Below are 23,440 nucleotides of genomic sequence, written 5' to 3' on the forward strand. Positions count from 1 at the left end.
GACAGGAGCTGCTGCAGCCTCACCTCTGATCATCCAAGTCGATCAGCGTCCTGACGTCATAGCAGAAGTGGACCCTGGTCACCACGCAGCCTGGATAGGCCTCACTGCAGACACACACACAGATGCTGAGCCAGCTGGGGGGCTAGGAGGTGCTGCCCTCACCCTGCCCAGCATGGCCGCCCACAGGGTGCACACGGCCCAGCTGCCTGGCATGCCCACTTTTTCTGGTGGGAGAATTCATTCTCCCTTCTAAGGCCAAACTACTTTTGGGGTTTGAATTCTGGTAATCGGAGGATTACCACAACCTTCCTACATGGCCCAGAATGTGGCTCAGGGCAGAGCCTCAACCACTGAGGACCAGGAAAGAGCTGCTCATGAAAGATAGTGGACTCAGAGGACTCAGAGGACAGGGTATCTGGGGATAGGAACTTGAAGTCACCAAAGAGGTCTCAAGATGCTGAGCCCTGGGCACCTATGGCGCTGGGTCTCCTTGGACTCAGTAGCTGGAGCCATAAGCAAAAGGAAAATCAACATCTCTAACTAGGTGCGCAGGCGCACGCCTGTAATCCCAGAGGTTCGGGACTGAGGCAGGAGGCTGGCAAGTTCAAAGCCAGCCCCAGCAAAAAGTGAGGCACTGGGGCTGGGGTTGTGGCTCAGCGGTGGAGCGCTTGCCTCTCACGAGTGAGGCGCTGGGTTTGATCCTCAGCAGCACATAAAAATAAATAAATAAAATTACGAAGAAGATATTTAAAAATAAAAAGTGAGGCTCTAAGCAACTCAGTGAGATCCTGTCTCTAAATAAAATACAAAATAGGGCTGGGGATGTGGATGGGTAGTTGTGTGCCTCTGAGTTCAATCCCTGGTATACCCCCCCCCCCCCGCCCGAAACAAAACAAAACAAAACAAAAAACCTCCTACTTCCTACCCAGCCATGCAGGAAGTCCCTGGCTTCTGAAACCCGGCTCCAGCCCTGGGGCTTCTCTCTATTCTGGAAAGTTGATTCTAAGCCGAGGGCAGGGAAGGCCACCAGCTAACTAACTCAGACCCACAGGAGGACCCAGGTAGGGATATGGGTGGAGGCAATGCACCCCACTTACTGGAAATGCTTGCTAACCATCTCTGGGTCTTGGATGTCCGTGGGCACATAGGTGATCATTAGTGTCCTAGTGACCTAGGTGGGAGGGCAAATGGACAGAGAAGACTCAGCTTGCACAGGAACTCCAGATGTCTGGTTTCTGGGTGACCCAGAGTCCCAGGGAGCAGGCCTTCTGCTCACACCAGGCGGCCTGATGCCAAGGACCTCCTCGCTAAGTAAGCAAGAGCCAGTTTCTTTGCCTTGGTGTGCCAGCTGAGCCCACAGCCCCGAGGTCAGCAAACTGTGCCTCTCTCATTCTCTGGGCCACAGCTGTTGGGCCCCTGCCACAGATGGCTGATTGGAGGGAGGGAAAGGGAGAAACCTGCAGACAGGGCCCGGGGGAGGGTCAGAGCATAGGCAGCTCCACAGTGAATCCAGATCTCCCTGCAAACCCCCTCCCCAATTCCAGCAGAAAGTCTCACATCACCATGGAACCCCCTAAAATTAGAAGGGACAGGGGAGCTGGGACAAGGGCAGGTGCTCTAGCTTGGCTAGGGAATGTCCTGCATGTGCTAAAGGCTTGGTGCTATCGGGGGCCAGTGGAAACCTTTAAGAAGTGGGGATAAGTGGGAAGTCTTAGTCACAGGAGGTGACACTGGGACTCCAGGCTCCTCTTCTTTTTGTTTCCCCGCTACCACGTGGTGAACAGCCTTTTCTGCTACATGCTCCCACCACGACATGCTGCCTGGACCCAAGCCCAAAGCCACGGGACCTGCTGACCATGGATTGGAACTTCTAAAGCAGTGAGCTACATAAACCTTTCTTCTTTTTTAAGTCGATGATCTCAGGTGAACAGTAACAAAAAACGAACACAGCAAGACTCTGCAAGGAGACTGGGGAGGCCTGTGACCTCAGAGAGGGGAAGGAAAGTCCTGGGCACAGCTGGAGTGGGCAGCAGGGGACCCTGACCACTAAGGATGGAGGCTCCTGTGCATCCCAGTGTTTGTTACTCTTTGGTTTGTGGATGCGGGGTCCAGGGGCCTTGGAGAAGGGCTAGAGTGGCCAAGGGGCCAGGGAGGGAGGAGCTGGGCAGAAGCTGCTTAGCAGCAGGTGTGAGCAGTTTCAGTGGCTCAGCAAACAGGTGGGCCGGGCCAGGCAGGAGGGGCAAGCGGGGCGAGGAGCAGGCCCAGGCCACCCGGCTTCGAGGAGAGGAGGGGTGTGCGCCTGCTCAGGAGGTCAGTCCCCTGGGGTGCGCCCAGCTGGGCCTTCTCTGAGGCCGGCCTGGAAGGGCCAGTGGGGAGGGGCTCTTCACCTGCTCACCTGTTGGTTCTTCTTGGGCACAAAGCCCAAGCAGTGGTGAGCCATGAAGAGGAAGTTGGTGAGAAAGTAGACGAAGGCGAAGAGGCTGTGCAGCCACAGGAGCCTGCTCCTGCGCAGGGAGAAGGCCGTGAGAGCTGGCCACGGCCCCAGCCCTGTGTCCCCAGGCCACCACGGGCTCCCCAGACCACCATGGTCTCCCCAGACACTCCCAGTGACCCCAGACCACCACAGTCTCCCCGGACACTCCCAGTGTCCCCTGACCCCTCCACACAGTATCCCCAGACCCCCCAAAGTGTCTCCAGACACCCCCACAGTGTCCCCAGACCTCACTACCACACTATCCCCAGACTCCCCCATAAAGTCCCTAGATCACCCCCACCACAGTATCTCCAGACATACCCCCTCCACCACAGTGTCCCCAGAACCACCACCATAGAGTCCCCAGACCCCCCCATGTCCCCAGACCCACCACCACAGTGTCCCCAGATCCCCACGGGCCTGCTCCCCGCCCCGCTCGCCCCTCCTGCCCAGCCCTGCCCACCTGTTTGCTGAGCCATGAAACTGCTCACACTGGCTGCTAAGCAGCTTCCGCCCAGCTCCTCCCATCCTGGCCCCCCGGCCACTCTAGCCCTTCTGACAAGTGCTCCCAGACCCCCTCCAGCCACCACTATGTCCTCAGACCCTCCAGACCAACTTCTTGGAGTCCCCACTCTCAGACACCCTAAAGGGGCCTGGCTCTGGAGGAAGGGCTGACACTGTCAAGTGCTCACTCGGAGCCAGGTCCAGAACGGGCCAGAGTTTTGTAGGTGCATATTCTTATGAGACTCCAGAGCCCGAGGCCCAGGGTCAGCGGGTGGCAGAGGTAGGTGCCAACCACCACGTGATCTCTTAGTCTCTCCATGGACTGGAGGGGGAGACTGACAGGTTCAGGGTTCACTCCATCTGACGAGGGCGGAATTGAACCCCGAATGATCAGGGAGGCCACATCTTAGACCAAGAGGGTCTCTGCCTCTTGGGAGCTGGACATACTAAAGTCCTTCAGGCCTCACGAGTGGCCACTTTGGGTAGTTCCACTTATGACAAAGAGAGATGTTGGGGCACAGAGCCCTGCCCACCAAGAGACTGTGACTTGTGGTGTCCCACTTGGGATCTGGATTCCAAGGACACCAGGCCTCTCTTGCTAGCACCGTGGTGCCCCTCTTGTGGACGGACACACTGGCCCTCCCCTCCCCTCAGTGCCCAGCCAGGAGAATGGGAGGTCAGAAGATCAGGTACCTACTCTGTGGAGACATTGACAATGGTGGTCCGTGCGAAATGGCTATTCCAGTCTGAAAGAGAAGAAAGGTGCTCACCTCCGGCCCAGCTCTTCAGCCTCTGGAGGCAGAGTGCAGAATTCAAGGTTCCCCGATGAACGCCCAGGGCCTAGAGGTGCCTGCCGACATCCCTTCTTCCTACTGATTCTCCAGGGTTCGTTCCCAGTTTCCAACACAAATATCCTCCCCCCCAGGCAGTGCTGATGGAAGCTCTTATGCATAAATCAGGACCAGATATTTTGGGGGCATCCCAAGGCCACACTGGCACATAATAGACACCAAGTAAATGCTTGTCAAAGGAACCAACTGTCCAGCCACCAGCAAGAGATGAGATCAGCAACCCAGGCAACAATCACAAGAACCCCTCCCCCCAAACAATGGGATGCTGCCTCCTTTGAACACAGTAACTCCTTCTGGCTAAACATGTTAGGTTGTCATTGCAGACACCTTCAAGTTTTGCAAAATGTATCTAAAAATCCTGCATTATACTCTCATTGCCCACATAGCAAGCAGCTCTTAGAATCTGGAGAACCTGGAAAGACGGGAGTTGTGTTATTCATGCTCATGGTGGGATCTGGTGTCACGGACACTCTTATGTGCCACCCCCTACCAAGGTCCACATCTGTCTAAGAAAGAGATGAAAACGGAGGCATCCAGGGACAGGTGGCTGACACCTGGGCATTTCAGGTGCTGTTAGACACTAGCTGGTTGTTCGTCCTCCCTACAGCTCTGTCTGTCCTGTAGTTCTAAGGGAACTGCTGCTGCTCTCCCCTGAGCCCCTGCTGGGTATCAGGTGCCGTGCTAGGCACTTGACATTATCTCCCAATGCCCAAGACAGCAAGGAAACTGAGGCCTGGGAAGACTGATTTGCCAAATAGAAGGTTAAATAAACTGTTAGCTTGAGCAAAGTTATTTTCTGGGGAGCAAATCCAAGGGAGCCAAGATTTTGAAGGGCTTTGAAGCCAAGCCCTCCCTATGGATGCTATTTAGCCCCACAGGCTGAGTGTGAGCAGAGAACCTCTGAGACAGATGCTGGGGTGACCATGCTGTGTCCATGGGGCAGGATTGGCGGAGGGGTCCCAGGGTTAGGTCAAGTACAGGGACTTCTGAAGTGGTCACGTGTCCTGAGAGGCCTCCATGAACACCTATCTAGGGGTGTGTGGGATCACGGGTAAACACTTGGTTCCGGACTCAGCTGACCCTCCACACGGGCTCCATGCCGGGTCCTGGCTCAAACAAAGAAGGACCCATCTCCTGTCTCCCCGGGGAGCACAGAAGCACAGCTTGTTCGGGTCACCCAGCAGCCACCTTCCAGAGGACGGTTAAAATCCAGGTCTCTATCCCCCAAGGCTCAGTCTCTGTCCCGCCTGCCAGGCTGCCCCTTGGGTCTAGTGGCCCAGGGCCCCCGGCCTGCTGAGCCCCGCCTACCCAGGACAGTGCCAGTGTAGTTGATGGGCAGAATGACACCCAAGGAGGGGAGGCAGAGGATGAGCACAAAGATGATGAGGTGGTACTGGAACATCATGTAGATGCGCGCGTCGTCCCCACACTTGTTAATCAGATCCTGGTTCCTGGAAGAGACACAGATGGAGGCTGTTCCTTAGGAGCCACAGCTCAGGCGAGCGCCGCAGGAGGATGACCGTCCCACTCCCCCTAGGTTTCTGCTTTCCTTGCCTTCTCCCCACCCCTCCTTTCCCACAGGGTCCCACCCAGGGCCTTGTGCACGCGAGGCAAGCCCTCTGCCCCTCACCTACACTTCCAACAGCCCCTTTTTCTTTTCCTGGGGGAACACTGCCCTTCTTCTCTAGGCATCTGGTGTCCCTAAGTGCATGTCACTGGGTTTTACAGAGAGAGGGGCCCTGTAGCAGATGTGCACTGAAGACCCTGGAGACCGCAGGTCGGCCTTATCTATGGAAATTCTACACACGCACAACCTGGGATCCCACAGCTCCACTCCTAGGTTTATACCCTACAGAAACACATGACATGTGCTCCAGAGACATGTGTAAGAACATCACAGATGTGTGACATTTGTGACATTCCCAACTAGAAACATCTTAAATGTCTCTCAGAGATGGGATGGACACAAGAATTGTTACACACACACAGTGAAACACTATACGCTGTTAAAAATGAATCACCCGTAGCTGAACCTCACAGACACAACGCTGCGTGAAAGACACCACCTACAAACAACAGCTACTGTATGATTTAATATATTAAGTTCAAAAAAGGGTAATACTAAACTATACAGTGAGAAGTCAGAATACCAGCGACCCTCAGAGAGGAGGGAGGAGACAGGGGATTGGAAAGGAGCAGGAGGGGGCTTCTGGGTGTTCTGATTCTGGATCAGGGTGGTCCTGGTGGCGTAGGCGTTGCACTGTATAATGAGCTGCATATTTAATTTTTGTGCATTTGTGTGTATGTGTGTGTGTGTGTGCGTGTGTGTGTGTGTTACGCTTTGGTTAAAAAACATAAAAGCAACACATGCTCATGATAACTTTGGGAAATACTAAGAAAATAATTTGCTGACAATCTCATCAAACTTAAAACAGTGACTATTCAGGATTTTGGTTAATTTCCTTTGGTTTCCTGTTGTGCTGGTTTTCCTTGGTGACTGCGATGGTTTGAACAGGGACTAGCCCCTTGCAGACTTGTCCCCATGGTGAGGTGGTAAGAGGGTGAAGCTTTACCCTGCTCTGGTGTTCGGAGGTGGGAGTGATAAAGATTAAATAAGGCCATCAGGGTAGAGCCCCATGGTTGGATCCTGGTGGCTTTGCAAGGAAAGAGACCACAGCGCACACACACACACACACACACACACACACACACACGCACGCAGACACACACGAGCACACCTGCTCCCTGTCTGTTGCCATGTGATGCCCTGTGTAGCCTTGGGATTCTTGCCAGCAGGAAGGCCATCACCAGATGCAGTCCCTTGTCCTCTGACCTTGGACCAGAACTAGGAGGCAGAGTGAATCTCTTTCCTTTCTGACTTGCTCAGTCTGCGGTACTGTGTCCTTAGCAACCCAAACAGGCTGCTTATGGTCAGAGCATCTGATGAACTGCTCTTCAGCTTCACATTTCGTCGTAAGCCTTTCCCATCTGTTTAACATACTGGCAACAGTGGCCTCCATCTACAGAGCTCTCGTTCGTGTCCAGCCCCCTCTGGGCCCCCCACTCCATGGGTGCATGCACCCTGGACTCCCACCCTGGCCTCTCTGTCAGACGGGTGGGTTGTACGAAGCGTCTAGCATCCAGTCCAGAGTTCAGATTTATTTTTAAACATTATGATGAAAAGAACATCTTCAATCATTCCATTTATGGAATTATTTAGAGCTCCTGATTTTTTTAAAAAAAATTATTTATTTCTGAGCAGCTAAAACACTTCCTTCTGCTGAACTGGAGGATTAAGCCCCAGGAATGGGTGGCTGAGGACCCTGGGAAGGCTGGGCGGGGGGCACAGCAGGTGTCTTGCTGCAGGCCGGGGATTTGTCTTTCCACAGAAAATTCTGAGGAGTGGGAGGTCCGAGAGAGTCTCCAGGTGGAGAGCAGAGGGCCAGGAGTTCCTGCCCTCGCCACTGGGCCCATTCTTTAAAGTGCCACCCACTGTGACACTTGCCCTTGCTACCATGCACCATTAATTCTCCGTCGCTGCTCCCATCTCTTCCTCTCTCTCCTTTCTGGAGACTTGCTGTCTCGATGGCCCTTCTCTTCCTCTTTACCATCCCACTCTCTCTACACCTACACACACATCTTCCCTTTACCTACAACCAGGCTCAAGGGCACACTGCTTCCTCTAAAAATAAGCCAAACGGCTCCTCAAGCATCCATGCCCTGCCCGGCTTCCCCTCTAGTTCTCTCAACATCTCCATTCCCTCCTCACCCACCTCTTGAACAAGGTGAGCTTTGTTCTCAAAAGCCTGTTGGCGCATTCACGGGCTTGCTCTGGCCACTGTTTCCTCTCTTGCCTACAGTGTTCCTGACCTCCCAGGAAGTCAGACCTTAATTCCTCTCTCCCATCCTTCTTCACCAATCGACTGCAGCCCCACCACCTCCCTCCCCCTGTCCTCTCCGCCATTGTGTCACTGGTCACTGCCCCAGTCTGGGCCACCATCACATCCTTCCTGGATCACTGGAATAGCCTCCTTAGCTGCTCGCCTTGACTTTGGGCGTTTTCAACCCTAAATATACTCCCATACAGATCTCATCTTGGATTTCCAGCTCAAAAACAGTAACTGGGTCTCTACTGCAACTAGATCAAGGCCCAAGCTTCTTGGTATGGCAGTCACAATCCCAGCTGATCCTTCTGGTACAACCTTCTCCTCGCCCTCTTCCTGTATCCCACCAAAAGATTTACCATTTCCAGACACTCCCTATGTATCTCTGCCCCTTTGCTCACAGAGTCCTTTATTTATTTTTTGGTACCAGGGATTGAACCCAAGTGTGCTCAACCACTGAGTCACATCCCCAGCCCTTTTTATTTATTTATTTTTTATTTTGAGACATGATTTCAACTAGGTTGCTTATAGTCTTGCTAAAATTACTGAGGCTGGCCTTGAACCTGCAGTCCTCCTGCCTCAGCCTCCTGAGCCACTGGGATTATAGGCGTGTGCCACTGCACCTTTATTTCTAATGTGCCCTCTACTCATTTCTTCCCATCCTTCAAGACCCAGTGCAAAACTACACTTTTTGAGCCCCACAGTTAGATTTCAACCTCTTTTCCCCAAATACCCCTTTGCATGGCAAATTATAGCCTCTCTATTGTGAATGAGGAAAGAGTCTCATTCACCTGTTTCTCCAGGTAGACTGCACGGGCTGTGAGCCCTGGAACTCTGGCTGACCTGCCCCTGCTCAGTGAATGCTTTCACTGTCATCTATGACACTGTTTGCTATGGGATGCGGGTGCAATGCTCCCCCTTCCTGCCTCCTGCCACGATAGGAGAGAGGTGTCCCCTGTGGAGGGGTCTCTCTGATAGGACTCGTGGTGGGGCGGGAATGGGGGAAGCACACGCTCAGCTGTGCGCACTGGCCTCCCCGCTGACCTGCAGGTCCGGGTACGCACATGCAGATGGGCAACAGCTGGGTGACTCAGTCTTTCATTCCACACTCAGGCACACTACAGAGTCGCAGACACCCACCACGTGGTGTCTGTTAGGTTTCACCTGTGTCCTGCTTCCCCACGACACGGACACTGTCTCACCCTGTGACATGTCAGTGGGCAGTGGGGAAAATCCAGGCCACCTCCAGGGGTTCCTTTTCTCCCACACCAGAGGATGTGGTCAGCATGGGTGGACGCCTTCATCCCAATTTTCCTTCCCTCTGACCCATGCAAGGGACTGGCCATTTTGCCATCAAGCCTGACCTCTCAGTCACAAATTTGCTAAGCTCAGGAACCTAGAACCAGCCGACACGGCCTCGAGGGAAACGAGCTCCAAATGTCCATACACACTGCCATGGTTTGATGTGATTTGTCCCCCAAGGGGTCCTGGGTGAGATACTTTGTTGAGAGCCACAGCCGAAGGGGCCCCAGCAAACTTAAAGGGGGCCCCAGCAAACTTCCAGCTGCCAGCTGATTGGCTCCTCTGCGGTGATGCTCATTGGGCTGTTTCCCCTCCCTTTCAGACCAAGGAGCTGCTCATTGGGGGACTTTTATTTGGCTCCGCCCACACGACCCAGCCAATCAGCCTCAAGAGCTGGGGGGGTGGCGGAAGCCGGTGGTGGCAGTTGGGCTCTGAGGGAATTCCTGAAGAGCTCCTGTGGTGCAGCATGTGTGTTCTAAAAATAAAGTTCGTTTCTTTTGACAAGTGGCTCCTGAATTGTGCCCAGCCAGACTGCGGCAATACTTGTTCTCCGCTGTAGCAATGTTAATAGGTGATGGGACCTTTAAGACACAGGACCTAATGGGAGGTCCCCTTGGGTCATTTTGGGGGCCCTGCTTTCAGAAGGTAGTTCTGTGGGACCCTGAAGTTAGTTCTTGCAAGAGTGAGTTGTTGTAAGAGCCTGAGCTTAGGGCAGGGCGTGTGGCTCAGTGGTAGGGCACATGGTTAGCATACAGGAGGGTGAGTTGGGTGCTCAGCACCACTAAACAAATAAATAAAAATTTTAAAAATGAAAGAAAGAAAGAGGGGCTGAACCTGACTCCTGACTTGCTCTCTGGCTTCCTGTCTTGCAGTGGAATCTTGTTTTGGCAGGTGACATTCACCATAAGCCACGGTGATGCTGGTGACATGCCCTGGAACTCCAGACCATTAAGCACAAGAGACCTCTTTTCTCTACCAAATTATCTAGCCTTAAGTATTTCATCAGAGTAACTAGAAATGGACCAATACACATTGTCAGTTATTTTAAAAATTAAAAAAACAGTGAATGCACATAAAAGGTGATATGAAACTGTTGACAGGGGTTACTTCTGTGGAAGACTGGAGGCAGACTTTCATGTTCCTCTTAATGAAAACTTACTTAACTTGGCTTGTGCATGTCTAACAAATTCACCAAGCAAAACTAGAGAGTGGCGGGAAAAGGAGAGGGAGAGAGAGAGGGGGGCCAATATAAAAGTCTCCCCCTACTCACCCACAGGTAGCTACAAGTAGAGAGGCTGGTGTTTGACCCACTCACAAAGGAGCTGCTTTGCTTCCCTGGGAATATGACGGATGGGGAAGGAATGCTGCAGGCCAAGGCCACGGGGAGTCCCCAGCAGGGGAGCTGGAGGTCAAATACCAGAGGCCACTGGTCCTAGGCCCAGTTGGGGTTCCCTGTGCACCCCAAGGGCCTTTTAGGTCTGGAGAAACAGAAGTGCCCTGGGGCGGGGGTCTTGTGACAGCAAACCCTGAGAGGCTAACCATGACTGGTGGGCGTGGAGGTGGTGCATGAAGAAAGAGTCATGCCCGCCTCTGCAGAGAAGCCCCAGTGCCTGTGGCCGCCAGGAACAGCAAAGCTGTGCCCTGGCGTCACCAGGTAAGGAAGTACCCTGGAATAGGGGTTTGAAGGACAGGCTGGGCAGGACGGATGGGAGGAGATATTCAGTAGAGCCAGGATTTTGCAGGGCTCTGAGCACAAGCAGGTGGGGCTGTGTGCACACGGGCTTGCCTGGGGAGTGTGTCTGTGCTTTTGCGTGTGCATGCGCTTGCCTGTGCATGCTTATACAGGCACCAAGGGAATAAAGTCCTGGTCAGCAACTGCTCGGCTGAAGTGCCGGGCTGGTGTGGGGAATCAAGAAAGCAGATGTCTCGAGGGCACAGAGGGAGGGAGTCTGTCCACCCTTCTCTCAGTGTGTTTGCTTCCTCTTGATAAAAATGATGCATGGTGTGCACAGAAAACAGGCAAATAGCATGTGGAAAGGGTCTCCTGGCATGGGGTTCATAGAATCATTTTATATGCATGGGAATCATGGCTCAGCTCTTATACAAGGTCCTTCCTGAGGACTCAGGTGACATAGGCAGTGGGCTGTGTCCATTCCCATTCATCAGTTGTCACCTGGGAAAGTGACCTCCACCTGCATCTGGGGAGGCAGGAGCTGGGGTGGGTTGGGGGTCAGAGCTCAGGCCTGGCATCCCGCCAGGGGGGCCAATCCACATCTCCACCCTCCCAACCCCAAGGCAGGGCCGTCCCAGGCTCAGAGCGTAGGCACTTACTTCATGGTCAAGCTGTTGAAGAGCCAGGAGCAGAAGCCCTGGGGAAAGGAGAGGAGAGAACAGTGAGAGGAGCCAGGCCCTGCCCGTCTGCCCAGGGCCCAGGCAGCCATGGGTGGTCCTGGGCAGGCGCAGCTGTGTCCAGTAAGGGCCTCCTCCCTCCAGGGAATTAGGGGTGACTGCTGAGGGAAGTGTCCACCCAGAAGCGAGTGGACACCCCTGTCATCCTGATACCGGGAACGGGACTTGAAAGGAGGGCCCAGGACGGAGAGGAGAAGGGCCTCTTAGGAGTTCGTCTGCAGCTTTCCGTCTGTCCTTCCTTGCTTCCTTCTGGAAGTCGGCCCTCCAGGGGCCATGTTTCCCTCTGGGACCCCAGGGGCCCATCAACACTTCAGACCAGGCGACAACCCTTCATGGGCCCATTTAGGTGGCCAGGCAGACCCACTGGAGGTGAAGCCAGATTTAGACAGGCAGTCAGTATAGACAGGTAAATCGAGTCAGGCTGGATCAAAGAGGCCAATTGGAGGGGGTCTGGGAGGTTGCAGACTGCCCCCTGAGGGAATGAAATGCCTTCAGAGCCCTTCCTCCACCCTTACCAAGATAACCTGCCCCTGCTACAACCTGATGCCAAGTTAACCTGTCCCAGGAATTGTCCCTCCCTTCCTGGAGTTTTAAAAGTAGTTAATTAATGTGTCCTGGGCTGCTCCATCTGGCCCTTCCCCCATTCATCTGCTTCTCACCTTTTGGCCACCCCACCTGAGCTCTCCTGGGCCTACTCACATCAGCAGGAAGGAGAGAGATAAGGGGGAGAGAGCAGGAGAACAAAGGAAGCCTGAGACACACAAAAAAGGGCAAAAAACCCTCACTTCTTGGGATACCAGGATACCAACAATGGCCCCCTTCTCTCTTCCGGGAGGAGTCTATGTTACCCCCTTTTTAAGCAAACCCTGCTTCCTATGCCTGCCTCGGCCTGCTTCTCTAATGTTAAACTTCAACTGTGAGGGAGCAGGACTCGTCCGTCACCAGTAACCAGTGGTATCAGATACAGTCTTCTGGAAGGGGATTTTCCCAAAAGGAAGCAACAAGGGCAGTCAAAAGTCATAGAAACAGAAGAAAATCCTCTGCTCCCTCACATAAGGCCACCTTCCAGGTCCTCTCCCTGTGTCAGGTTGACTGGCCAATCATGGGGGTGTCCACTGCAGGGACACCATTTTCCCAGCCATGTTCTGGGGAGCCACAATAAGGCAGATACCCTGGTATGAGTCAGGGCAATGAAAAGGGCACAGCAGTGATAGTGAATGTCCCCAGAGAGGGGGTGACAGCTAGATAAGATGTGGGCTGAGAGGTCCAGGCACCCCTCCCCCAACATGGAGAGTCCTTGTCCACTGCCCACCCTGGAAGCAAGATGTGGCCCTCATTACACGAACAGTCGAGAACACACCTTCCCGGGAAGGAAAGGGTGTTTCTGCCTCTTCCACAACAGGTGCACAGGTGCATCCAAGGCACCTGCGAGGACATGAATTGTCATACACAGAGGACAGATAGATGGTCCATGGAAAGGCAGAGGATGTGCGAGAAGAGTGTCTGATGTGCCCTTGAAATTGTGTAGGTGGGGAGCCTGGGCGGGTGGATACATCTGTCTCTCCAGTATGTTTACGTGTGCGTGCACACATGCACACACGCGTGCAAACACATGGTCCCCTATATCCCTCTGAAGGCATAAACCACCCAGCGGCTCCCCCTCTCTCCTGGTTTAATTGAATTGCTCTCCTCTGCACTGCTGCCATATTGGCTTACCATCTCAGATATTTAAAAAAAAAATAGTCCTTTTTGGTCATTGTAAGAACAACACAAAGCAAAAAAAATGATGCGTCTTAAGGTATTAACACCTTGTAAGGCAGGTGTAATGTCCTCGCTCCACCTTGAGGCCTCCAAGAAATGAAGTAACTTATCTGAGGCTTCATAGTTTGAATGGGACAGATCCAGGCAAGTAGAGGGCCTGGTATCTTGCAGGGGCGATCGGGGCAGGAATATGGTTCTGCCATCTGGCTTAGCACAAGCAACAATCCTGTATCTGAGGTGAATCCTGCAGCTGGCTGGATTGGATTTGGGGCCTGGTGGGAAGCAAGGCCAAGCTCCTGCCTGATCTCACTGGGGTGGGCAGACATTCAGGACTGCTTGCTGGTGCAGAAGCCGGTCATGCTAGACAGAGTTACGGAAGTTAAAGAAAACCTGCATTTTCTATGTGCAGACATCAAAAGGCCTGGGTCCCTGGGGATTTGCTGCCTGGGCTGAAATCTAAACAAAGGATGGGGTGACAAAGGACAGCCACCTGGGAAAGGGCGAGGGGAGAGCATGGAGGGACGACGCTCTCTTGAGGCTTAAAGGGTGACTGATGTGGCTGGGGCTGGGGGTGTTGAGAAGAGAGACAGGCTGGACAGGGGGGAAACAGACCAAAGCACCAGGCCAGGGCAAGGCACCTGCAACTTACTGCCAGAGCATCAGGACGATACTGAGGAGTCACACAGGGCATTCCGTGTCCCCCTTCGTGGGGATGACTAGGATGCAGGTGGGAAATGGATGAGTAGGGGGAAGTAGGACCTAAGGGTGGTTGAGCTGCTCTGGCCATCCAAAGAGAGACTGGTTGAAGTCTGGGTGGGGGCAGCCGGAGGGACGGAGGGACGGAGAGAAACACTGGAAGGAAAAAGCTACCGAACAGGGTGGGCCAATGGATCACAGCAGGGGCCCGGAGGGGAAAGTGAGAGAAGCAGATGTCGGGAGGATCTCGGACAGAGACTAGGAACTGGTGGGCGGAGGCTTACTGTGGAATGTTTTGGGCATACTGAATTCCAAATGCCTGGACAGTATCCAGGGGGGGCCATTTTCAAGGCCATCGGGAGACAGAATGAGATGGAGATAGAGGTCTCAGTGTGGCGACAGCCCAGGAAGCTGTGAGTGTGGATGTCATTGCTCAGGAGAGGGTGAGAAGGAGGAGGTTTGGGATCAGCTGGGGGGACTCCAGGTGTGGAGGAGGAGCCTGCAAAGGAGACAGAGGGGGAAGAAACCCCCAAAGCATGATATCACAGAAGCAACCGGAAGGAGGAAGAAGCTTGTAGGACCCGGGCATTCTGACGTGGGGTAAGATAAGGAAAGGCTATTGGACTCTGTGCAGAGGACCACTGTAGCCTTGGGGCTCAGGAGGAATGAGAGGGTAAACGCCCCATGGGCGGGGTTGTGGGTGGTGGCGAGGAGGCCAGCTGAGGTGGGCTGGGGGGATACAGGCAGCTGGAGCTGTGAAGGGCACCAGAAGTCCTCTTGGCTCCCTCCCACTGACCAGGTCTCCACTCAGATGTCTCCTTCTGCCGAGTCCATCCCTGGCTGCCAGCTGCACACAGCTCCCTCCTATGGCTGCCAGATGGTTCCAGGCTTTTCCGATGCACACCCATTCCCTCCCCACATGCATCTGGCTGGGTGTCTGCAGCCTGGAAGGACCTGCCAGAGGTGGGACGTGGTCTGTGGTGTTCCCTGCTGGCTCCCCATTCCCAGACCAGGGGCTGGCGCACTGCGGGTGCTCCCTGGCACCCGGCTGGAAGTACGGACACGTTCAGGTGGTGGACTGGTTCCACAGGAAGGAAAGGAAGGAGAACATGGGACCCCCGGGGAAGGGGGGGACAGTGGGAGCTGCCTCCTGACTGCTAGAATCTTCTACGTGACATGGGAGGTGAGTCCTTGGGGGTGGGGCGAAGGGCAGGGAGAAGAGAGGTTTGAGAAAAGAAGAAAAATTCATTTTAAAAAATCTCAGGTATTATAACAGGCTGAGACTTCTTGGCACCTGGGGAAAGGTATGGTCCACTTTTCTGAGGAATCTGGGAAGGCTGAGGAATGGGCCAAGGTTATACTGCGGAGTGGTGGAGTCCGGCTGGCTGCAATCCTCTGCCCAGTCCTGCTCCCTCCTGCCCTCACTGTGACCACCTGCCCAGGGCCAGGATCCTTGCCGCCAGCTGGCTCTCGGCACTCACCTTGTCCCTGCGCTCCATCTCCAAGGAAATCTCTGAGGGCGATGACTTCTCACTCTGCTCCCCATAGATCAGCGAGGTCAGGCTGCCAGGCAGAAAGGGTGACAGGAACATGGAATTGAGAAAAAAGCCCTCAGACATCTCTTCTGCTTCCTCTCCTCTCCCTGGGCTGTGGGCTGCTGGCCACTCCTACCCAGGAGAAGGCAGGCTTCAAACCTGATCTCTGGGTACAGACCGCATCACTCCTGTGGCCAGGGGCACCAGGCACCTTGGGAATTAGCCACATGACAGTCTGAGACCAGAGAAAAAAGGTGGCCCTGTGCCCAGAGATGGCTGCCCACCAAGTCCCCTTCCTGCAAGGAGGGGCAGAACAGGGACAGGACCACCTGCTGCAGCGCCAGCCCAGGGCACAGCCGCATCTTGGTTTCCACAGCACATTCCCTCCCGAGGGCGCAAGGAGCTCACCCACTGTGACCCCAGCCCTCCTCACCTGTCATTGTGGATCAGCAGAGCCAGGCGCCCGTAGTCCCACGCAGCCTTCCGGAGGAAGGAATAAACCACGAGGACGAGCTACAGGACGGGAAAAGCAATAAGGGGACCCTTCCCCTGGGCAGTCCCCTGCATTCCTATCCCTGAAGTCCCCAGGATGCTCCCCCACCAGATGGTGAGTTCTGTCAGGGATGGAGCCCTGTGAGCCCCACATTCCTGGTACCCTGCAGCTTCCTGAAATGGAGTGGGTGCTAAAAGTTGTTAGTGTGTGGAGAGCAGTGGTAAAGTCCTCAGCAAGGGGAAGGAAGCCAGGCCCAAGGGGTGGCCACCAGATGGACTTTGGACAACGAAGCATTGACGGTAACTCCAGGAATTCTGCCTGCTCTGTTGCATTCTCCCCTGAGGTTCGCCCGTCTGAGCCACCCCAGGTAGGATGACATCCGGGTAGCCCGCATCCCTGGCTAGCATCCACTGGACAACAGGGGGCCCCTGCTGTATCCTCAGTTCAACAGCCCAGGCCAGCGGCCACCTCACCGTGCGCCCCCCTAGCACCCAGACTCACCATCCACAAGATGACGTTGAGGAACAGCACAGTGGGGATCCCCCCAAACGGCTGCCCCTGGAGGACGGTGCTCCGAGACTGGAAGCACTCGCTGTAGGTCATGTTGCGTACCCTCTCGTGGCTGCTCAGGGGCTCCATTGGGGCGGACATCCTGGTCGGCTCCCTGGGCAGCACAGGGGTCTTCCCTTCCCACACAAAGACTGTGGCTCACTCTGCAAGACACAGGGGCATGCTGGGGGAACTGGGGTCATGATCCCTGAGTATACTGGACACGCTGGGCCTGGGGCACATCAGAGCCGGGGACCAGTTCCAAGCCTGGAAATGCTGGGCAAGCAGGAAGTGCAGCCCGTAAGATGGCACAGGCCTTGTCCTGTTAGCTAGCTGCTGCCTCCAACCCAGATGACAGAATAGCTCAAGGGCCCTGGGGGAGTTATTGTGTACCAGCTTGATCCCTTAAGAAAAAGAGTTGTAAAATGCAAATCCCAAGGGGTCTCCTTATCACTCCTTGGTGAAGCTCTGCTTATATAGAAAGTGATGCATTTCACCAAGGCAAGCTCAGACCCCAGAGTGGAAAAGTTCAAGTTGGAAAACACACCACATGTTCACAGGATGCCCAAGCAGATGGGGCTTGCTGTCGATCACCTCTATCCTTTGCAATTCTCTGATCCAGTTTCTGGGCCTGAAGGATGCAGTGTGCCCAACACCGAACAGTGACTTGGGAAAGGTCCCTATATCTTACAAACCTGCCTGGGAACCGGGGCAGCACCTACCCGGGTCCACAGCCCATCCAGAGAGGCTGGGCCTCTTGGTAAGACTCAAATGCAGAGGGGTGGTCACAGGCATCCGTACTTTCCAGCCACGGATAAGAGTGTGGAAAAGGGTGGGTGAAACCGGAGGCACCCGATCGTTGCCTGAACCAATCTGCAGGACTGCTCTGCACTCTCAGGAGCTTTTATTTTGGCTCCAGGCCTCCCCTTCCCCTGGAGCCTCATTATTCCCATTCAAGAGGAGAAGCCTCCTCATTCCTTCCTTCAAATATTTGATGAGCAACTGCTTTGGGCCAGACCTGAGGCTGGTGATTCACAGTGAACCCAAGAGATAAAAAGCCCTTCCTTGTAGGAATCTAGTGGGGAGGAAGGGGCAGGGAGGGGTCAGTGAAGGCCTGGCTAGAGGGTGGCCCTTGACCGAGGTCTGGAGGACAGAAAGGGTGTTGAAAAGCCCACATCAGGCAGAGACAAAGGCCCTGGGTGAGAGCTGGCCCAGGGAGTTGAGGGAAGACAGACAGACCTGTGGATGGACAGGGGAGACGGATGGGGGCGGCGTTGAGCCGAGGAGTGGCATGAGAGTAACCTAGGTTTTAAAGGCATCACTTTGGCTGAGAACAGAGAGGGCAGGGAGGTCCCAACAGACACAGAGAGGGCAGTCAGGGTCCAGGCAGAAAACAGCAGCCTGAGCTGGGCTGGCGCAGCGGAGGTGGTGGGAAGGGTCAGATACACGGAACCTGGAGCCTGAAGATGTGCTGGTCCACACTGGATGGAGAATTTGAGGGAATAGAGGAATCAAAGATGCCTAAGGTTTCTAGCCTAAGCCTGGAAAAATGGAATTGCAGTCATTGATAGAAAAGACGAGAATAGCAGGGCGAGGAGAGCTGAGGGCGGGTGGGTGGTCAGGGGCTCATGCTGGGGAGACGTGGAACGGGCAGATGGATGCCGAGTGTGCAGCTCAGAAGAGAAAGGAGACACAAGTGTGCAACCGAGGCTACCAGCATCCAGATGTCTCTCAGGGGCCAGGGCCCCGATCACAGAAGGAGAGACGCAGAGGGAAGAGAGGGGCTCAAGGTGGGGGCCAGTGACCAGGGCAGCAGTCAATGACCATAGTGAAGGGGGTCAGTGGTCTACCTAGGCTGACCCCCACGGATCCAAGACAGGAGCATTAGGGGAAGAGAGAAGCGGATGTGGATTTCCGGGGACAGAGTGCAATGATCTCGGGAGTTGGGGAGGATGGGGAGGTGGGGGTGGAGAGGGAGGGAAGGTGGTCTGGGAACCTGGGTGTCCTTGGGCTCACTCACAAAAATAGAGATGGAGGGTACAATGAGATGAGTCCTGGTAAAGGGAGGAGAACAAGAAAACTTCTTGCATCCCTACTTTTTGGATTGGCATCTAACAAGAACAGGGAGTCTCCTGCTGCCCATCTTTCTAAGTTGTCCCACTTCCTGCTCCTCTCTTCTAGGGAGCAGCGGAGGCTGCACCGGGGCTTATTGTCTCTACCCCAGGTCGCTGATGAACTCACTAACATGGTTAGCCAAATGGAAACTTATAAAATTTTGCATTGAACATGTGCACTCTAAGTGGTAAGCCTTCTTCCCAAGCATCAGAATATAGCAACCGGGCGCTGCCTGGGAACAGGCGCCTTGAAGCAGTCACCTGAGCCTGTCTACATCAGCTCCAGCTGTCACCTACAGTCCCGCCAGTGGCCACCAGGGGGAGCCCGCGCCAAGGCAGCCGGTGATGCAACTTGTGGAGAGACTTTCCCTACCTGTCGGTTTTCCCTGGAAAGGTCCAAGTCAGGAGTGGAAGCGCCACTCAGCTGTCGGGTTGCTGTAAAAGAACAAATGTGGTGAAGAGACCATCAAACTTAAGGACCCAAAGGAAGTCCTTATTGGGCAGCTTCATTCCACAGAACCTCTCTCTGCTGTTGGTGCTCAGAAGCCCACCCTTTGGCAGATGCAAGTTTTGCAAACTGATCCTTCCAGTCGGCTACTTGTCTTTTCGTTTCCTGATGATGTCTTTTGAAGAGCAAAATTTTTGAATTTTGGCGAAGTGATCTCCAAGCTGAGATGGGAAGGTGCAGGTGTGAGCACTGTGCCGTGGGGGGGGGAGGGGCGGGTGGACAGACAGACCCACGTTGGTAAAGACAGAGGGGAGATGGAGCATAGCATTTGGAGGAAGTGTAGGATGGGTCACTGGTTTGTCTGTCCATCTGTCTGTCTGTCCATCTGTCTGTCCATCCATCGATCTGTTCAACAAGAACTTATTGAGTATCTACTCTTGCCAGGATCTGTGTAGACCTATGAGGTCTTCCTCAGGGAGTTCAGAGCCCTTAGGAGAGGGAGAGGGGAGAGGATGGCTGTTGGCCCAGGCTACCATTCTGCCTGGGAGGGCCGTCAGCATGGGAGGTAGGGAGTCAGTCCAGCAAGTTGGTGGGGTGCAGGGTTTCAGTCCAGCCTGGCCACCAGGCTTCAGGGCAGGTGAGGGAGGGAGAGGAAAAGAGGATTTCACCCTCTCCCACCTCACTACCCCTTTTAGCTCTCTCAGGCAGCAGGCAGAGATGGTAATAAGGGAAGCTGTTACCATGGAAACCCCGAGCAGCACCCAGCCTTCCTCTGCACCCTGCGCCATCCCCAGACCTGCCTTCTTCCTGAAGGAAGAGCTAAGAGCACAGGAAAAAGAAAACCAGAAACCCGAGGGTGCTTCAGGTACACAAGACAGGGGCACCAACATGGCCTGAAGTGGCGGGGTCAGAGAATGTCTCTCTTTGGGTATCATCTTCACAACAGGGGACAAAGGCTTTTGGGAGAAGCAGTGGGGAGAATTGGGCTGTCTGAAGTCAGGCTGTGTGGACTTCAGTCTTACACCCACCCTTGCTAGCTGTATGACCATGGAGAGTGATTTCACCCCCCTGAACTTCAGATCCCAGATCTGGAAAGTGAGAGTGATAATAATACTGTCTCCCAGGGTTAACATGGAGAGGAAATAAGATAATTCATATAAAGTCCTCTGAACAATGCTTGAGAAATACACAAGTGCACAAGATTAGCCAGGGCCATCGTCACCGTCATCAGCGTATTTGTGAGATGTTGGTGACTGGATGATCCCTAGGCTCCTTCCTCCCACCCACTCTCTTCTGGGGCAGGTAGAAGGACAGCTGTGGAGATGGGATAGACAGTCTGCTGTCTCTCAAACTGTAGCCACCAGGCAGCCATTGTCTCTGTTCTTTCTGGGCCCAAAAAACAAATGTCAGTCTTGCTTTGGGGCCTAGGAGGGGCAGGGGGATGAGGCTGATGTTGGTTGGTGGGTCAGGATCCTCAGATCTCCTCCAGAGCTGCAAATCTCATGGAATGACAGAGCCTGTGGCCTTCCTCTTTCCCATTTCTGCACCAGTTGGACTCTCATGCCCAAAGCTGGATGCTTTGTAGCTCTGGGCTTGAGCTAAGCTTTCCTTGCAATTGGGTGAAAGCTTCAAGAAGAACTTGCTATTTTTCTGACTTCCCAGCCCATTGGCCCTGGCTACCAGGCTTCCAGGCCTTGCCTGGTTTCCTCCAACTGCTGTTCTAACTAGCTACAGGCCAACACTTTGCCCTCTCCTTCTCCTTCCAGATCAGCTGGACATCTGAAGGCCAAGTGCTCAAGTCTCCAGGATGGTTCCAGAATATGGAGGGCCCTGCGGAGGGGCTGGTTTTATCAATAGTGAAGACTTTACTGAGCATTCACTGTGGACTACACGTTTTCCATTTAAAAATGACTTCACTTAATCATCATAAAGATCCTAGGGCACTAGAATCATCCCGAGATGAAGGAGAAAATTAAGGCCCACAAGGTTAAACAACCAGGCCAAGGTCATAGTGCCAGTAAGTGGTGGAGTTGACCCTCAAACCCAGGCAGCTTTGCTGTCCCCCTGGACCCTGGAGCCTCTGCTGCAAGGCAGTGCTGGGTGAGGGCAGAGGAAGGGGAAGAGCTGGCTTGAGGCCTGGTTCAGGGGCACAGCCTTCCAAGCCTTTCACACACTGGGAGCATGGTGGGCCCAGCCAGGGATCCAGACTGGACCTAGGGCCATTAGGCTTCTTCTCCCAGCACTGCCCAGGGCCCGTGAGCTCCACCCCCTGACCATCTGGCCCTCTCAGTATCTTCAACGAAGCGTCATCTGTTTGTTAACAATGAGAAGGAGTATCTCCTGTGGTTCTGGACTTCCACAAGCAGGAGGTCCTGGCCAGGGCACCCCTTGCCTCCTCCTCTTCTCTGGATCTGCTCCCCATCCCCCCCACTCCAGGACATCAACTTACACTCCCTGTGGCTGCTGGGAGCTGTACTGGGAGGGGTAGGCAGGGTTTTACTGGCCTGAGAGGTTCTGGTTCATGGCCTCCCACACCTGCCTTGTTGATGGTCATGAATCCTCTAAGTATCAGTGAGCCCTTTCCTTGCTCCAAACCATCCCCAAGCTCCACAGCCAAGCTCTGCCCAACTTCACATATGAATAAAGTGAATTCCCAGCAGCTCAGAGACCTGCCTAAGGCTGCAGAAGGGGTGAGAACTTGACTTTTCTGGATCCCTGTGCTCAGGGCTGTTAGGACCCCTCAGTCTGGCAGGGCCCTGAAATCAGCTGATACTCACCCCTCTCAGACATGAAGAGTGAGACCCCTCAGTCAGTTCTCGGGTGCAGCCAAGACTGAGGACCACCAGCCTAAGATCGAGGACCACCAGCCTAAGATTTCAACAGTTATGTGCGTCTATATAGGAGTTTATAAAGACCCCCCCCCAAATTTACTGACTCTCTATAAGGTGAGAGGGTGGGGTCAGGGATGTAGCTCAGTGGTGGAGCACTTGCCTGGTGTGCACAAGGTCCTGGGTTTGATGCCCAGCACTGAAAGCAGGGACACAGGGAAGGATGGGGAGATGTGGGCATAAACAATGGCATCCTGGTGCCCTTGAGCCCAGCTGCAGAGGGGCAGGCCAGGAGAGAGACTGGTTCTTTTGTTCCCCTCACTTTCCATCCCCCGCACTGGCTCTGGGTCCGAGGGAGCTGACTGTGGTGTCCACCTCTTCCCTGGGATCTCCCAGCTCTTCCATTTCTGCCATTATTGCAGAAGCCACCAACCTCGCCACTTCTTGGCACCAGCCCCTTATCTCCACCTCCTTCTTTACATACTTGTTTTTTGTTGCCAATTCCTGGTACGACCCTCTCCTTTCCCCATGCAGCCAGTTCCCTGACAACCTGTGGGGTCTTTGACAGCAGGGACTGTGCTGTTTCTTAAGCTTCCCATGGTTTTCCCACAGAGACCAGCATGGGAGCACAGAGGCCTCAAGGAGAGACAGACACACGGTTCTTTATCCAGACCCGTATTCTGGTGTGGAAAGGAATAAATGTGGTGATCTGTACACATCTGTGGAGTGTGTGGAGAGTACCTGAGTCCTGAGTTTTTGCCTACCCCTAGCACATTCCTGGTTTCCAAATCTCTGTCCCCAGGTCACAGCCTGGAGTGGAGGGGGGGCAGCACAATTTTGGGTCAGGAGATTGCATGCGAATCTGGTTCTATTATTTACTAGTTGCTACTTAACCTCCTGATTCTCAGTCTTCTCTTCTACAACATGGATATCATGATGTCTGTTCTGCCTGTCCCAGGTGATTTTGAGGCTTAAAGGAGAGAGTGCATGGAGACTGGCTGGGTAAACTGTGAGCACCACAAATGTTAGCTATTGCATTGCGACCGATTTCCTAGGGTTGAGGCCAGCCTTCCATCACAAGCCCCCAGATGTCTTCCCAAGCCTAAGCCTGGGAGAGAGGCCTGGGCTTCCCCCTTGCCGCAGGGCCCTCTATGTGAGCCAGCCTGGGTCCAGGAGGAGAATCAGCACCGTGGACAGTGCCACTCAGACCAAGGCATCCCAACAATGGCTTCTCTGCCAGAGCTTGTGGGCAGGGCCAGACAGTGCTCACTGGTGTTTGTAGCTCTATTATAAGCATAAGAATGGCAGCTGACATTTACTGAGTGAGTCCTATGTGCTAAGCACTAAGTCAAGCTTCTTAATAAGTTGGGTGAACACACCTCTCGGGTTGTGTGTTGGTTAGGACTGACGGCCCTTAGCATCTGTGGCCACTCTTTCTAGTGTGACTTCCTACTGCAAAGCTGGAGAGTGAAGAGCTTCTTTTCTAACACTCCCTGGGGTTCTGCATACAGGTCGGGTTCCATCAGGGAGACGTGCTGTAGACTGAGGTGGGGGGTGGTGGTGGGGAGGAGGAAGAGGCCAGCTTCCTGGGGC

General features: G+C 54.2%; 1 protein-coding gene across 1 annotated transcript in view; it reads right to left on the minus strand.

The window, feature by feature from the left end:
- Window positions 1–16,559, minus strand: part of Tmem63c (transmembrane protein 63C) — a 31,722-nt gene extending 15,163 nt beyond the window's left edge. The window contains exons 1-9 of the mRNA XM_026402164.2: window positions 16,410–16,559; window positions 15,849–15,928; window positions 15,362–15,443; window positions 11,346–11,383; window positions 5,137–5,279; window positions 3,675–3,723; window positions 2,396–2,504; window positions 1,098–1,171; window positions 24–104 (exon numbers count right to left, since the gene is read on the minus strand). Of these exons, the coding sequence (XP_026257949.2) occupies window positions 24–104; window positions 1,098–1,171; window positions 2,396–2,504; window positions 3,675–3,723; window positions 5,137–5,279; window positions 11,346–11,383; window positions 15,362–15,443; window positions 15,849–15,928; window positions 16,410–16,559 (806 nt within the window). The remainder of the gene's footprint in view (window positions 1–23; window positions 105–1,097; window positions 1,172–2,395; window positions 2,505–3,674; window positions 3,724–5,136; window positions 5,280–11,345; window positions 11,384–15,361; window positions 15,444–15,848; window positions 15,929–16,409) is intronic.
- Window positions 16,560–23,440: the final 6,881 nt, after the last annotated feature.

The sequence above is a fragment of the Urocitellus parryii genome, chromosome 6 (genome assembly GCF_045843805.1).
Source record: "Urocitellus parryii isolate mUroPar1 chromosome 6, mUroPar1.hap1, whole genome shotgun sequence".
Classification (NCBI taxonomy): domain Eukaryota; kingdom Metazoa; phylum Chordata; class Mammalia; order Rodentia; family Sciuridae; genus Urocitellus; species Urocitellus parryii.